A 16,620-nucleotide genomic window follows, 5' to 3' on the forward strand; every position below is an offset into this window, starting at 1 on the left:
CTTGTAATTTTTTGATGGTGATTTCTTGTAATTTTCAATTTAGGGTTTATCTGTTTAGGGTGTTTTTCAAGTTCAGTTTGGAATGAATTGGTATGATGTTAGAACTCAGTAATGAAGAGTTTAATCATTAGATTCTAAGAATTCTTTGGGATCGTTATTCGCACCCGATTCAACCCACCTAGGCATGGGTCGACTATGGGTGAGGCACGCCAGAACCCACCTATCTTGGGTCGGTTGCGGGTGGAAACTTCCGTCACCCCAACCGACCCACCCACCCGCCCAAAACTAACATAGGATTCCTGACCCTTAGATTATCTAATCCTAACTTAGAATGAATTATCACAGCCGTTGAATTGATGAATAAAAGACCTAACCTAATCGCATTTTTCACGAACCCTTCTCTTCCGCGGCCTCTTCTCTCCTTCTCAGAGTCTCAAACAGACTCCATTCTTTTTTCTTCGCTTAGTCTCAGACTCTCAGATTCGCTTTGTGGATCATCGGCATCACCAGAAGCAAACCAATAACGGAAGGTAATATTAGGAACCGCTGTAAACTTGAAATTTTTTGATGATGTGATTTCTTGTAATTTTCAATTTAGGGCTTATCTGTTTAGGGTGTTTTCTAATTTCAGTTTTGAATGAATTGGTATGATGTTAGAACTCAGTAATAAAGAGTTTAATCAGTAGATTCTAAGAATTCTTTGGGATGGTTATTGAGAAACCCAAATATGTGTTGCTTATTTTACTGATTCATTGAGATAGTTAGATGATACGAATACAACTTGTTTGTATAAATGATAATATCAGGGAGAAGTCTTACTGTGGACCTCGTTTTTAATGTTGATGTATTTTTAGAGGTGTTATTATTCTTCTAAGCTGCAACAATGAGTATTTGGAATTACTCATTTATGTTCAGAACCAGTAGTTTGATTTTAAATTTTAAATCAATCTCAGTTCTCATTTATGTTCAGAACCTAGTTAATTTATTTGGTATTTGAACTAAGTCATGAGTATGGTGTTCAATTCAGTATGGTGTTAGTACTTTCAATTGTTGCAAATATTCAATTGAGTATGGTGTTTGATTGTAATGTGTTTTACCGATGTAACTTGTTTCTTTTGTGTAGGTTACCATGGTTGAAATCTCAGAAGATGATTCTGCTTCTAATCTTCCAATTATACATGGAGTGGCATCACAAATGGGACCTCCCCCTCCATGTCCACCGCGTTCTGGACAAGTGCATGGACCATCATCAGGGACAGGGAGTACCGCTGGCTCATCTACACCAGCTTCTGAACCTTCACATGCTTGTGTCGCAGGTGAAACATTAGCTAATAATCCTAATGCTAGTGTGAAGAGATCAAAGGTATGGGATCACTATGATATTTATGAAAATGGTGAGAGAGCGAAATGTAAATATTGCAAAAAGGATAATTACAAGATTGGTAAGAAAAATTTGGATGGTAAGAAACATGGGACTTCTAATCTCCAACATCATTTGGATAAGTGTCAGAAGTATAAGAATGAAATGAATGAGGCTAGAGATGACGGACAACAAACACTTGACTTCCATCCTTGCAAGCTTGGAGAGGAACCACAGTTGGTTGGGGTGTCTTTTTCTCAAGATGTGTGCAGGAGAGCGCTGATTAGATTTATCGTTACAGATGAAATGGCTTTTAGAATTGTTGAAGGTGAAGGTTTTATAGCTTTTTGTAAGTCTCTTGAGCCTCGATTTAAGCTTCCAAGTCGTATGACAATATACCGTGATGTGTGCAAGCTATTTTTGACAGAGAAGGCTAATCTGAAAAGTTATTTCAAAACAAACAAGGTAAGAGTGTGCCTTACTACTGACACTTGGACGTCATCGCAGAATTACAATTATATGGTAGTGACTGGGCATTTCATTGATCATCACTGGAAACTACATAAAAGATTTATATGTTTTTGCTTGATTGATAGCCATGAAGGTACAAAAATTGGAGAGGCTTTGGTGAAATGTTTGCTAGACTGGGGACTTGAAAAGGTTTTCACTGTGACGCTTGATAATGCGTCTGCAAATAAAGTCGTTGTTGACTATTTGAGGAAGAGAGTTTAGAGTTGGGGTTCTGCATTACTCGGAGCTAAACATTTACATGTTCGATGTGCGGCTCACGTACTTGCACTTGTTGTGAAGGACTGTATGAAGAAGTATCATACATCACTTCTCAGGATCAGGGCAGTGGTAAAATATGTCACGAAATATCCCGCAAGATATAAAAGGTTTACGGAGGTTGCTGAGTCGAAAAGAATAGATTGTAAAAAGGTTCTGATATTAGATGTGAGAACGCGGTGGAATTCTACTTACTTAATGCTTGTTGCTGCTGAAAGATATGAAAAGGCATTTGAAAGGCTACGTGAGTTGGATAATGCATTTTGTGAAGAGTTTTGCTTTGATATTCCAGTACCAGATAATATTATGGGTGATGGTGATGACACTGTTGATCTTGATGTTGATTATGATCTGGAATCAGACAATGAAGAAGAACTTGATACTACTGAAGAAGAAGATTTTGCTGCTGTCAGGAAAGCCAAGAAAAAAAACAAGCCAAAAGTGCATGCTCCTGAACGATACGATTGGTGCAATGCGAGAGTTTTGATTAAGTTTCTACACGTATTTTATGAAGCAACTGTTGCATTTTCAGCTTCTACTTATGTTACTTCTCATTCTTTCTTATTGGAACTTGATACTGTTCGTCAAGAATTAGAAGAATGGAAAAATACACATGAGGACCCTTTCTTAAGCCACATGGGTGCTGTAATGTTGCTCAAGTACAACAAATATTGGGGAACATACCGAAATATGAATTCGTTGATGTTTATGGCTGTACTTCTTGATCCACGAGAGAAAGAACATGGATTATTTGTGACTGTTGAAGATTTAATTGTGCATTATGACCCAGCAATGAAGAAAAAACTTGTAGAAAAATGGGTTGAAGAAGTTCTGAAAAATTTTGTGGAAATGTTTGCAGCTTATAAAGCAGAAAATGTTAGATGTGCAGTATCTTCATCAGAATCTGTGGGCGAGACTAATTCTACTTCTACTCAAAGTTCTTCGAGTTTTGGAAGTACTATTTCTAGCAAGGACAAGTATATGGCGGGAAGGAATAAATGAAAGCATCAATTGAGTAATGTGGAGGACAATGGGAGATCTGGGGTAGAAAGGTACTTGGCTGAACCGATCTACACACCCACCAATGAAAATGCTACTTTTGATATATTACAATGCTGGAAGGTAAATGCTGCGAGGTTTGACATTTTGCCACTTATGGCTAAAGATATATTTGTTATTCCCATTTCTTCCGTTGCTTCAGAATCAGCATTTAGTACCGGAAAAAGAATTTTGGATCCTTTTCGAATCTCCTTAAATCCCAAGACACTTGAGGCCTTAATTTTGTTACAAAATTGGTTACGAACACCAATAGACATGGATTCATCTACTCTTGGAGTCGAGGAGGAGGAGATTGATATTGCTGAGTCTGGTATGTCTAAATTTTCCTTGGCTCTATTGTTTTTTTTTTGATTAAGCCAATATAATTTGATTCAACATTTATGGTACTTTAGCTCTGCGTAAATGATTAGCATACATGTTCAGAAAGTATTGAGCACATTGGAATATTGATTAGTGGACTTCATTTGAATTTAATTAACCAAACATAATCATCTAAACATATGTGAATTAACATACTTGTTGCTGCCACCTCCAAGGATCAAATTCATAAGGGTTGTCATAATTCTCTTCATCCATGTGAACTGAACTAAAAGACGCTAACAGACACCATCCCTTAGATCCAACATAAACTATAAGCATCATTAAGAGTTAAACTACTTTAAAACCATATCTGTTTTCCAATTTAGAACTCACATTTTGAGTAAAATGGCAATGACATGTAATCAGTCCAAAAGTAATCTTCACCAAGATTAGCCTTTTGCTTCTTTAACTCCATATTTTCATCATTCGCTTGCAGAGTTATTTTACTTGTTTCAAGAAATTCATCTACACTTTCATTCATTCATTTTAATTGTTCATTTCGCTTGCAGAGCTATTCGGTGACCTTGCTGCTTCTTCCATCGTCATAGATGATTGATTCCTATTGGCTTAGACAAGGTAATGACGCCAAGGGTCATTGTCAGTAGCTTGATCTTTCTGAGTTCATCTTTGTTACTGTAACTAATTTACATACTAGGCTTTAGTATAGTAGGCAATACTCAACAGTAATGCACTCTTTTATCTTTTGAGCTTTGAACAATTGAACTCTGTTCCTTTTTATTGTTAGCTTTGAACAACTGAACTCTGTTCCTTTTTCTAAATCTGTAATGTCATTTTATTTTATGGTGGGTAACCCACCACCCACCCGACCAAACCCGCCGTAATGTGGGTCGGGTGAAAACCGACCCATTGTGATGTTGGATCGGTTGCGGGTGACAACTTATGTTACCCGCCATCAGTGGGTTGGGTGGTGGGTGAGGTCAAAACCGACCCAAACCGACCCATGTGCAGCCCTATACAAAACACTCTTTTTTGAATCATATTCCATTATCTGTACATGCATATAAAAAACTCCCTTTTGAATCATAGAAAAAAATCATGTCAGCAATGACATGATATAAAGGGTACTGTTAGCAGTCTCAATGCATACATGATTAGCTATAGAAGTGGGCAATATTATCCCTCAATAGCTGCATTGTACCCGCAATGGCAAACCATGTCTGGCTATCAGAATTCGGAACAATTATAGTAAATGGACATGTAAGGAAATTACATAACTCATGAATTACATAAACCATGCAAATGCTTTGCTTTTGTAACAGTGGCAAGATTACGTTAGTTTCAATCAACCACATCACTGCTGACGTAAACGTTTGATCCAATATGTTGGAAGTATGTGATGAATCTAACTGGGCCGACTATACCATTAATATTTCCGAAGAACGGTAACATTGCCGTAAAAGATGCACAGGCTTGCATCTTTTAAAGATTGTCAACAAAAAGATTTGCCGTTATGTGGTCTGTGCCGGGAACAAAAAGAAAATTAATGCATCTTTACATACATTTTAAGTTTACAGATAGAATTTGGAATCTTCTTTGGACTAATATGGATGGACTTGAGTTGGACCTTTCTGCTTATAAGATTTTACTTTGCAATGGATATCTGAAGCTTTTAAAGGAAAAGCTAAGAAAATTTGGAGATTGCAGCTGCTACATGCTACATCATGGATTGTCAAGCTAGAACATCAGTGAAAGGGTCTTTTATTAGCAGAATCAAATCTCTGATATTCTCATGGAGAATAGCGAGGAGTTGAAGGATAGCACCTAGTAGGAGCTAAAGCAGGTCCATGATGTCCATAATCTAGTAGTAAGTTCTTTACAAGGTTGGAAGCAGACTGACCGGGACAAACACACAAGACAATATTATTAAACAAAATCACAATCACATCAACATGGCAATATAGAATACATAAAAGCTCCCAAATAAGACCAAACTAAAAACAATCATGTGCACAAAAGTGAAACTTCTATGTTGTTGTCTGATTTTTCCATACATTTGCCAATTCATCAAGTGACTTAGCTGAAGACCCATTTTCTTCTAACACATTTGATGCAGCACTTTGAAGTTCTGTCATCCTGCTCTTTATAGTCTTACCTTCCTCTCCTTCCATAAGTCCCTTGACAACTCTAGAAATCTCATCACGTCTTATAATACCTCGTTCGTCTGCCTTTGGCCTTATTGCAACCTTGAAACCTTCAAGCATTAAAGCATTCATTTTTTGCTCAGCATAGAGTGGCCAGGCAATTAAAGGGACACCGTGTACCACGCTTTCAAGGGTTGAATTCCATCCACAATGAGTTAAGAAGCCGCCTGTCGATGTGTGGCTAAGAACTTGAACTTGAGGAGACCATGAATCAACAACCAAACCAAGTTTTTTCGTTCTTTCTAAGAACCCTTCTGGCAAGAAATCAAAAGGATCACTGATACCTTGAGGATTGAAGAATGTTGCATTTGCAGCCTTATCACTGGGACTTCTAGCAACCAGCAGAAATCTTTGCTCACTCATTTCTAGGCCTAGAGCCAATTCAGTCAATTGCTCACTAGAGAGTGTTCCACCACTTCCAAACGAGATGAATAAAACGGACCCAAGTGGTTGATCATCCAACCACTTCAAACAACCCGCCTCATCAGATACATTGCCATTCTCCCCTGTCCTGATAAGCGGTCCAATCGGATAAATCAGTGGGTTGCCTGATTCACTCCCCTTCAAAAACTTAATAGTATCTGTTTCGAATTCATCAAAGGTATTTAGCAAGACACCGGCAGCAAGTTTGTACCTTTTGGCATGATGTAAAATCCATGTATAGGAATCATTTTTCCTATCTTGCATAGGGTCAATAAGATCGATCCCATTGATAGCAATACTCCCTGGAATTCGAATCGGCTCAGGCACATCTCTATACTCGCAAGAGTACTCTTCATCCATTTTAGGAAAATATGAAAACAACGCTAAAGTCATAGCCGTTGTTGCAAAGAAAACATAAGGTTTGATATTAAACTCATTTGCAGCATCAAAAGTATCAGTTCCGAAAGCATCAACAACAAAAGCAACAACCCTATGAGTCGACCCAATGTGTTTAAACGAGTTAGAAAGAGATGGAACTGAACGAGTTACCATTAGCGAAATTTTCGTTTCACCCTTAACATTAGCTGGTAAATCACTTATATCAACAGGAGATAAAAATATAGATTTTATAGAACTAGGAAGGGAATCAAGAACAGATTTCTGAGCTTTAGAAGGAGACCCAGCATCAGTCGGAATAGTGAATGTAACTGAGAAACCATGATTAAGAACGAGTCGTTTAGCTAACTCAACGAATGGGATAAGATGACCCATACCTGGACTTGGTAGCATAATGATATGGGGTTTGAGAATTTCTGAAGTTCCTTCCATTTCTGCAAAGAGTTTGTTTATATATTTTGCTGGGAGTTTTAAAGAGAATTGAATCGGAATGAACTGAATTAAACTGATTGAGATGGTTCTGAAAATGAAATGGGTTGATGAGGTTTATATAGAATGAGTTTCAGTGAGAAAAGTGGGATTCATTGGACGTGGGTTGTCTTTCTTTTTTAATTCTTCTGAATGTAGGAAGAAGCTTGGTGGAGAGGAATGTGATGTCAGTATTGACATAATCAAGTGTACATGGCATTGTATTATGAATATTTTAAATCATATTCCATTATCTGTACGGAAGAAAAGATCATGTCAGCAATGACATGATATAAAGTAGTGTCAATGATTAGTAATTGCTACGGCAAGATATTAGTCTCAACAGTTGCATAGTTACCGGCACCATGGGCGGAGCTCGGAATGTAGGTATAGCCGTATAGGTAGGTCAGAAGAAGGAATTTTTTGTTGGAAGGCGGCCATCAAGCTGGCTATGCTCCTGATCAGCACATTTTCTAGTAATCATGCCAAAATGAAAAAGATTTTTTTTTTTTTGCTAGAAAAAAGAACTTGTATTGATAAAAAGAATTACATCGCAGGATTAAGGAATGCAGGGATATGACCCAACCATTCTCCCGAGGTTCTAGCCCTTCTGCTAAATTTAGCTGCTTTGTCAGCCAGCTCTAAGAAATTCCTACGCAAGAATTCAAATTTAACAAAGTTAAAGCTAGAAGAAATTGTTTTACAGTCTTCTAAGACTAAATTATTATACCAAAACAATTGGCTATTACTAGAATTGATAGAGTAAATAATGGATTTAGCATCACTGATAAAAACAGACTTTCTCCAGGTTTTTGGCTTTTGCCCACTTCACTGCTTCTAGCAGAGCTAGGCTCTCTGCTTCTTCAGCATTTCTCACATTCCCTGCTTGTAGCTTGCATCCACAGAATGCACCTGCAACATCATTCCAGACCAAGCCAATACCAGAAAGATTAGTGTTTTTGTCAAAAGCAGCATCGCTGAAAATAATATGACAGTCCTGAAGTAGAGAGGTAGTGATACTAGTGATGTTTTTATCTTCTACAGGTATAGACCTATGTGGTACCAAGAAACTATTATTGCTCAAAAACATTTCAGTGTCATTGACAAGCTTAAGTGCAAGTCTGGATGTAACTTGGTGGTTGAGACTTTTCCCCTGAAAAGTGTTAGAGCATCTTTCTTTCCATATACTCCAAACTACAGAGAAAATGGCTCCTTCTTTGTCCTTAAGATTGTTATAAAGTTAACCATTTATGAACTCAATCATGAATATTAATATTAGAATTGCAATCTTGTTCAATAACATTAGCATAAGGGGTGAGAGACCAAACCTTCTTAGAAAAATCACAGTGAAGAATAATGTGCTCATGGGATTCAATGATTTCAGTATTACACATACTGCAAGAGGAATCATGCTCACTGGAGTATCTATCCAGTACAGATTTAGCTGGAAGGATATTTTCATAGCATTTCCAAGCGAAAATCTGGACTTTAGGGAGAATAGACAGGTTCCACAAAGTTTTGTAGACAGGGTTACTATTCTGGGGGTTATTAATATAAGCATATGGACCAGAAATCAATTTGTAAGCCGACTTAACACTAAACTGACGGTTCTTAGTGTAAGGCCAAATGAGTCTATCATCACCTGAGAAAGGTATCCTAATGCTAAGGATTTTACTAGCATTTGGAGCAATGAAGAAAGCATTTACAAGTTCCGTATTCCAAGAGTTGTTTTCCCTATTGATGAAAGCTGAAACAGTGACATTAGGATTAGGAAAAGCAACAAACTTAGGTTCTACAGCATTGGGAATAAAATTATCAACAAAAGCAGAAATACCACTTCCATTTTTTAACCTCCCAGATCGAATTTTTTTTGTTGACCTCAAGGCCTCGACTAATACTTCTCCACACCCAAGAGCATTCAACCTTTTTAACAGCATGTAAAGGATGACAATTTTTAAAATACTTGCATTTCAAAATAATAACACACAATTTATCAGGTTTATGAATAATGTTCCAACCAGATTTGGTCAAAAGGGAGAGGTTTACATGCTTAAGATTACGAAAACCTAGACCCCTTTGATATTTATGAGTACAAATTCTAGGCCAGCCTCTAAGATAAATACCCCCTGCCTTAGACTTTCCCCACCAAAAATCTCTTTGAGATGCCTCCATATTTTTGATGATTTTATCAGGAATTTTGAAAGTGTTCATGTGGTAAATAGGGGATGTCTTTAACACATTTTGCACCATCACTGACCTACCTTCTTGGTTAAAATGTTTACCTTTCAATTTGGCAACTCTTTTGTCGAAATGTTCATTTAAATGATTGAAAGAATCAGACCTAGCTCTAGAAATGAATAAGGGAATACCTAAGTATTTTTCATTTAGAGCTATTTTCTTAACTTTTAAATCATTAATGAGAGAAACAGCATGATCAGGGTGAACATTTCTACTGAAAAAACAACCAGATTTCTGAAGATTGATCACTTGGCCAGAGGCCATACTAAAGTCATTGATTAGACTCAGTAAGTTTGAAGCTTCAGAATGAGAAGCTTTAGCAAAGATTAACAGATCATCTGCAAAGAGAAGATGACTTATACTAAGGGCTTCCTTAGTGACTTTTAAACCATGTATTAGGCTACAACTTTCAGCATGCATAATGTATCTAGAGAATGATTCCATGACTATGATAAACAGGTATGGTGACAAGGGATCTCCTTGCCTCAGACCCCTTGTTGGTCTATAAGTTTTACATGGATAACCATTTAACAATATAGAGATGCTAGTAGTACTAACACATTGGTTGTTTAAGTCACACCAGTGTGTTCAGAAAACCCAAAAGCTCTAAGAATGTCTATCAGGTAAGACCATTCCACTATGTCAAAGACCTTAGACATGTCAAGTTTAAGACTCATGACCCCCCATTTGTCAGTTTTTCTTTTTTCTTTTCATGGTATACACCAACTCATGGGCAATTATGACATTATCTTGAATATGTCTGCCAGGGACATAAGCAACCTGGTATTGGCTAATCATTTTACTCAAGAGAGGCTTCATTCTATTTACAATGATCTTAGAAATGATCTTGTAAATAGAATTGCACAAAGAAATTGGCCAAAATGAAAAAGATAAAATGCCGAATTTGGGAACTATTTGGCAAGTGAGTGCATCTCGGCAAGTGAGCGCATCTCGCGAACCATACACGATCTACGTAAAATTAGTCTTCCACTGGATGGGGTGGCGTGTGGTACGATAATTACGGATCTGTAGAGTTGGCGCATTAGACAATGTTATTGAGTTGGGCGCTCAAGCCCGTGTTCTATACGAATGGAAATGGAGTTATGTGGAAACATAAGGAAAATGTTTAGTCCCACAAGACTAAGGTGCATCCTTGTCTTAGTGCTTCGTACGGAAGCACCGCACCATGCGTGGCTTGGGCACGTCTAAGGGTGCACGCTCTTCACACATTCGTAGTGAGGTGCAAATTGGACGGTCAAGACTGCATCTGGAGAGATCAGTTAAGTTCTGATGGCTTAGATGAAATCTAATGGTTAGGATATAACGGTAAGGATTAAACTCCTTGTCGTTTAGATGTGATTTCGCGGTCTATAATATTTTTTAAAGAACCATTTAAGAGATTCATGTCCTCCAAAAATATACTCGGAATTTTATAACGTAGTAGTTTTTTTTTTTTTTCTTTCTTTTTTTTTTTTGAAGAAAGCGATTAACGAAGGCACCGATCTTTGCTATTTTATAACGTATCCACCTCACCAACTCCAACCTATGTCCCTTTATAATACTAATTTAGAAATTGGTATAACAACATGGTACATTGCAGATGTCACTGTGATACAGTGACAGTTGTTGGGTTATGATACCAGTGATCTGAGTTCATAACTTGTCAACATTGGGGTGGGTGATTATTGTTTCTTTCTTTCTTTTCGTAGCTCGGTGGGTACCAGACTTCTTAGAGTTTTAAATTTTGAAATAAACTTTCAGCTTTAACCCAATTTCTTAAAAAAAAAAAAAAAATTAAAAAATAATGCATGGTACATCCTTCTCACTGGTTATCGAATCACCCAAATACCATTAGTATTTCTCCAACATTCTTAACCCCCAAAACAATAATCCCACTACTATTACAAACAAAGTGCTCTATCTCTATCATTAGTACCTCAGTTTTATTTATTTATTTATTTATTGTTTTTCTGGATAGTCAGATATGAACTAACATATCGCCAAAAAAACCCTAAGCCAGAAAACATTATACGGATGACACTCAAACTTCGGCAAGAGTTCACTTGGAAAAAGGAAATCCTGCCTATTGTTTTACCTGGTATGCTATCACTTGTAAACCTTACAAACACCACACGATCAACAACAACAATCTCGGTAAGTTGAGTCTCCCCTAACCTAGAATGGATTAAGATTAATATGGGTAGGATGGCTTGAGGATACTCTTGAATTGCAAATGCAGGTTTCATATGCATAGATTCGGCGGCAAGAACTGTGGTAGCGGCGGCGCAACCTTAGGCATAACCCCTTCTAATAGCTGAGATATGGACCGTGCAAATGGCGTTAATAACAGCAACATAGAGAAAATTGACAAAAATACAATTCCAAATAAACTCGAAAAACCTGGTACGATTCATATACTCAGCTGATATTAAACCACCATGGTATATAGAAGGATTGATTATTGGAATAAAGCAGAGTATGCTTCGAATTGCACAACCACACGAAAGGAAACCAAGCAGTGGATAGACTAGTGAATTAAGCGACGGATGGAAGTCAATCAAGAAATCTCTCCACAACAATTTGGGATCATACGATCCAGTCTTTTTTACATCAAATTATATTAAATATAACTCAATGGGTATGACTCGATGGTACGACATACCCACATGTAATGGCTTTCTAGTTACATTTTATGCTTCAAAAAAAAGCAGACTAAATTAATTTTGCTTCATTTTTTTATGAGATCTTTAAATTGAGACGCAAATTTAAAACTTATTATTCCAACTTTCTACAAACAACATTCACAAAAATAAATGGTTTATGATTAGAATACAAAGGTAGGTAAATATAATATATTTTGATAGTGAATCTATGGATTCACGTAATCAAATATTAATTATTAGATATATATACCGAATTTTTTTTATCGTATTTGTAATTGTAAAATGCATTAAACACAAATTATAAAAAATTTATGGATATTTTACGCATTGTGCACATTTTGCTTGGGAAGTTAATACACATATTTTAATTGTTCAAATTTTCGCCATATACCAAATTGTTAACACGAAGCAAGTAACGTGTTTGAAACAGTTTTTCGATTAACAACAACCGGACCTAAATTCAAAAATAAAAAAAAACATCTAAAAAAACACGAATACATTGTTTGCATATTTTTGTCTATCTTAATTGGTTCATCTTCTCACTTGTTACAATCAACTCTAAAATTGAACCAAAATATGTTTAAAAAATAAATTGAATCTTTTATGATTTGTACTCAACGATACGGGTAAAAAATTAACTAAAATATCTTTGAGTCAGGTTTATGAGCCGAGTCCAACTTCAATCAAACAGCTGGAAAATAATAACTTAATATCTTCAGTAAACGACAATCACTTTCTAACGTCCAGTTATATCCAAACAAATGTCGAGCAAGTCAATATACAAAGTCATTATGCATGAATGCATGTACAAACACATAAGACATTATTGTTAAACAAAATCACAATCTTTTTTTATTTTTGAGGGAAACAAATTCACATTCACAATATTAGGCAAAATATAAAATACACAAAACCACACCACTTGGAAAAGAAAAGAAAAAAGTGCCAAGGTATGAAGATTCTATCCGGTTATTTGATTTTTTTTTTAAAAATATTTACTGTTAGAGCACTGCTCGGTCGAACTCTAAAGCGTTGCTATCTCAAGCTTGTTTGTCAATGTTAGTGATCAACATTATAAGTCTTGATTTCTAGTCTACTTATAGTGATATCTCGGACTAGGATAAATTGTGTAGTTGAGCATTAGACTTCACGGTGTTCATCAATTGAAGACGAAGAACCACTAAGGAGACCATGTGGAACTTCATCAACAAAAGGTATGTGGAGACTAAAACTCATTTATCACTTGGAAAGTCTATTTCTACTCTATCTCCTATATAGAGACAAAAGTTGTATTATTATATAGTATTTGATTATGCACATTTGAGATTTCGAGCTGAGTTTAACTCGCTTATATATTTCTCGAAATATGTGTTGGTAAGCTTTCGCTTCAACCAAGTTGATCTTATATTCCTGACGAAAGTCAAAAGATGATCATGTGAAAATCGTCGAGTAACATCTTACATGGTTTGTGTGATACAATCATTTGGTGTAGACTTTGAATGTTTCGTTATGATTATTTCAATAACTTGAAAATTGCTTTGATGCTAATAGTTCGTGAAAACAGTTACTGTCATCATCTAAGAATGTTTCAATAATTGAAATAGAGTTTAGAACACTTAACCATCATTGGATTATAAACATAGTATGTGTTCTTGCATGTATGTGATATGTGATCCATGGCCGGGACTATAGTATGCATACCCGTATATGTACCTGTTAGTTGTGAAATTCCGAGTACCTAAGTACACATACCCATACGCGTACTGGCGAAGGGTTTGGGTCCGGGAATTTCTGTTGTGTTTGGAAGTATGTGTACCCTTTTGCACATTAGCGAACTCAAACTCAGACCGGCTACTTAAGTATGCGTACCCGTTTGCATACTTGAGTGGTTAAAGTTCTAAAATCGGTTTGTCCATTAACTAATACATTTATATAATAAGGACTGCATTATTTACAAACCATGGATATAATGTTCATGAATTGATTCGAGTAAATCAAACCGATTTTGCTTCAATTGTGTTCTTGTATACTTCTATGAGAATATAGCAATTGAACAACTCTATAACTAGTTTCATTTAAGTCATTTGAACTAGTTGTGGTTAAGATGAATAAGGTTGATATGAGAGTGTTTATATAGCTAACTTCGGTTAACTACGGTTGAGCCAACCTAGTGTACACATTTAGGTACGGTTACTCAAATTTAAATGAAGGTACATTTCATTTGTGTATAACAAGCTAAGTTCAATACAACGGTTGAAAGATATTAGCTTGATTCTAATCAGGTTTTCATCTAACGGTGAATATTGAATGCTTTGTTACCAAGGTAACTTAGATTGCAAACCCTGATTCGAAACCTATATAAGGGAGAACTCTAGCAACTGGGAAACCTAATCCCCACACCTTCTGTGTGATACTAGTTACGACTACATTCGATTCTCCTACAACCTTAGGTTTTTCACGAAACCCTGTTGGTTAACGACTTAAAGACCTCATTGGGATTGTGAAGCCAGACCCCAACTATTTTCTCTGTAGTTGCGTGTTCTGATCTTACTTCTACTGTCGTGATTGAGTATTATCTTTGCTAAGATTTGCTTGAGATTTATCTCTGATAGGTAAGATTAAAAGTTGTCACAAGCATCTTCGTCTCATCGTTTGTGATTCCACGATATGTTCTTTCGCTTCCATACGATTAAGATTATTGTGAGGTGATTGATAATACTAGGCTGTTCTTCGGGAATATAAGTCTGGTTTATCAATTGGTTCCTGTGCACCTTGATTTATCAAAAGACGGAAAAAAACTCATAGGTATTTCTGTGGGAGCGCAACTGTACCTTGATCAGTGTGAGATTGATTAGGGCTCAACTACATTCCAGTCCAAAGTTCATTGGTAGTAGGCTAGTATCTATAGAGGCTTAATATAGTGTAGTGTTCAAAGCAGGACTAGGTCCCGGGGTTTTTCTGCATTTTCGGTTTCCTCGTTAACAAAATTTTTGGTGTCTGTGTTATTTATTTTTCGCATTATATTTTGTTATATAATAGAAATATCATAGGTTGTGCGTTAAGTTCAATCAGTTTTTGAATCCGACCTTTGGGTTGTTGATTGAATTTTATTGACACTTCGATATTGGTTTGTGATATCGTCCAAGTTATTTCTCTTATTCAATCGGACTCGCAAATTCTTGTTTGTTGATTTTAGATTGAATTGAGAAATTGAGATATAACTCTTTGGTATACTTTTTTATTGATTGAGTCTGACTGTCTAGTTGATTCTCTTGAAAGTATATTGATGTTTGTCTATTCAGATTGCCGAACGAAATATTGGGTGTGGTTGTTAGACCTCCGCGTTTTCATTTACCAACTCCTCAAGTGATTTATTTGAAGATCCATCTTCTCCTAATATTTTCCCCCTCTTCTCCTTCCATTAGTCCTTCGACACTCTAGAATTCTCATCACTTCCTACTATGCCTCGTTTGTTTTCTTTGGACGTAGTGCAACCTTAAAATCTTCAAGCATTTAAACATTCATTTTTTTCTATGCAAAGAGAGGACATGCAATTAAAGGTACACCGTGTGCCACTATTTTGAGGGATTAACTCCACCCGCAATGTGTTAAGAAATCGACTGTCGACTTGTGGCTAAGGACCTGAACTTGTGCAGCCCATTAAGGAACAACCAAACCCAGGTATTTGGTATGTTCTTAGAATCTTTTTCACAAGAAATAAAAATGATGTTTATACCTTGGGGATCGAAGACTATTGCATTTTCAATGGGAATTATTGCAACAACAAAAATCTTTAATCACTTATATCTAGACCCAAAGCTAATTCAGCCAGTTGTTCACTGGATAGGGTACCAACAGTTCCAAACGAGATGAATATAACATATGAAAGTGTTTGATCATCCAACCACTTCAAAGAACCTGACTCGTAAGATCCATTGTCCTTCCCAGCTGTCATGATAAACGTTCCAATCGGGTAAATTAGCGGGTTACATGATTCTTTCCCATTCAGAGTTTAATAGTTACTGTTTCAAAACTATCAAAGTTGTTTATCATAATACCCTCAGCAAGTTTGTACCATTCAAAATAGTGTAAAATCCATCTATAAGCCTCGTTTTTCTTATCTTGTGACGGGTCGAAAAGGTCTATCCCGGTGACAGGCACACACCTCGGAATTTGAATCGTTTCAGTCATATTTCTTTACTACTAAACTAATTGGAGGGAGTTATAGTTAAACAAATGTCACAGCTGTTGGGATAGATAAATTTCTCAACATAAGCTAACTATAACAAAGTTAACAATGGAACGAAACCCAAAGTAAAAAAGGTTGGACGTACTGACTCATACCCAGGTTGGTATACTAAAACAAGTGAAAGAAAAAAACACATAAATTAATCATCTTTGATGATATGAATATTTTTTAATACAGTGTAAAAATATTATATTGAATGTTGCTTGAAATTCGAATTTGAGATGAAAATCTTGGGAAAGCTCGATCAAACATCAAGTTATGGTAACTCGTTTCACTAGTTTTCACATGTCCAAAGTTGTTATTATGTTTAATAAAGGCATGCATCCTTCTAGCACTCCCATAATTAGTCAAGGTTCAAATGTAAATAAGTGACCATTTTGTCTAAAGAAAGATGGCGAATATATGTTGGGAGATGAAATTTTCGTATTTAAGTGCGATAGACACATTATTTCACTT

General features: G+C 36.2%; 2 protein-coding genes across 2 annotated transcripts; one reads left to right on the forward strand and one right to left on the reverse strand.

Annotated features, from left to right (window-relative positions):
- Window positions 1-2,176: 2,176 nt before the first annotated feature.
- LOC113325200 (zinc finger BED domain-containing protein RICESLEEPER 3-like) lies at window positions 2,177-4,121 on the forward strand. Its single transcript, XM_026573413.1, has 4 exons — window positions 2,177-2,920; window positions 3,006-3,101; window positions 3,269-3,515; window positions 4,075-4,121. The coding sequence occupies exons 1-4, from the start codon at window positions 2,177-2,179 to the stop codon at window positions 4,119-4,121; spliced, it is 1,134 nt and encodes a 377-aa protein (XP_026429198.1).
- Window positions 4,122-5,419: 1,298 nt separating this feature from the next.
- Window positions 5,420-7,130, reverse strand: LOC113323570 (hydroquinone glucosyltransferase-like). Its single transcript, XM_026571891.1, has one exon. The coding sequence runs from the start codon at window positions 6,976-6,978 to the stop codon at window positions 5,551-5,553; it is 1,428 nt and encodes a 475-aa protein (XP_026427676.1). The 5' UTR covers window positions 6,979-7,130; the 3' UTR covers window positions 5,420-5,550.
- Window positions 7,131-16,620: the final 9,490 nt, after the last annotated feature.

This window comes from Papaver somniferum, chromosome 11 (genome assembly GCF_003573695.1).
Source record: "Papaver somniferum cultivar HN1 chromosome 11, ASM357369v1, whole genome shotgun sequence".
Taxonomy (NCBI): Eukaryota; Viridiplantae; Streptophyta; class Magnoliopsida; order Ranunculales; family Papaveraceae; genus Papaver; species Papaver somniferum.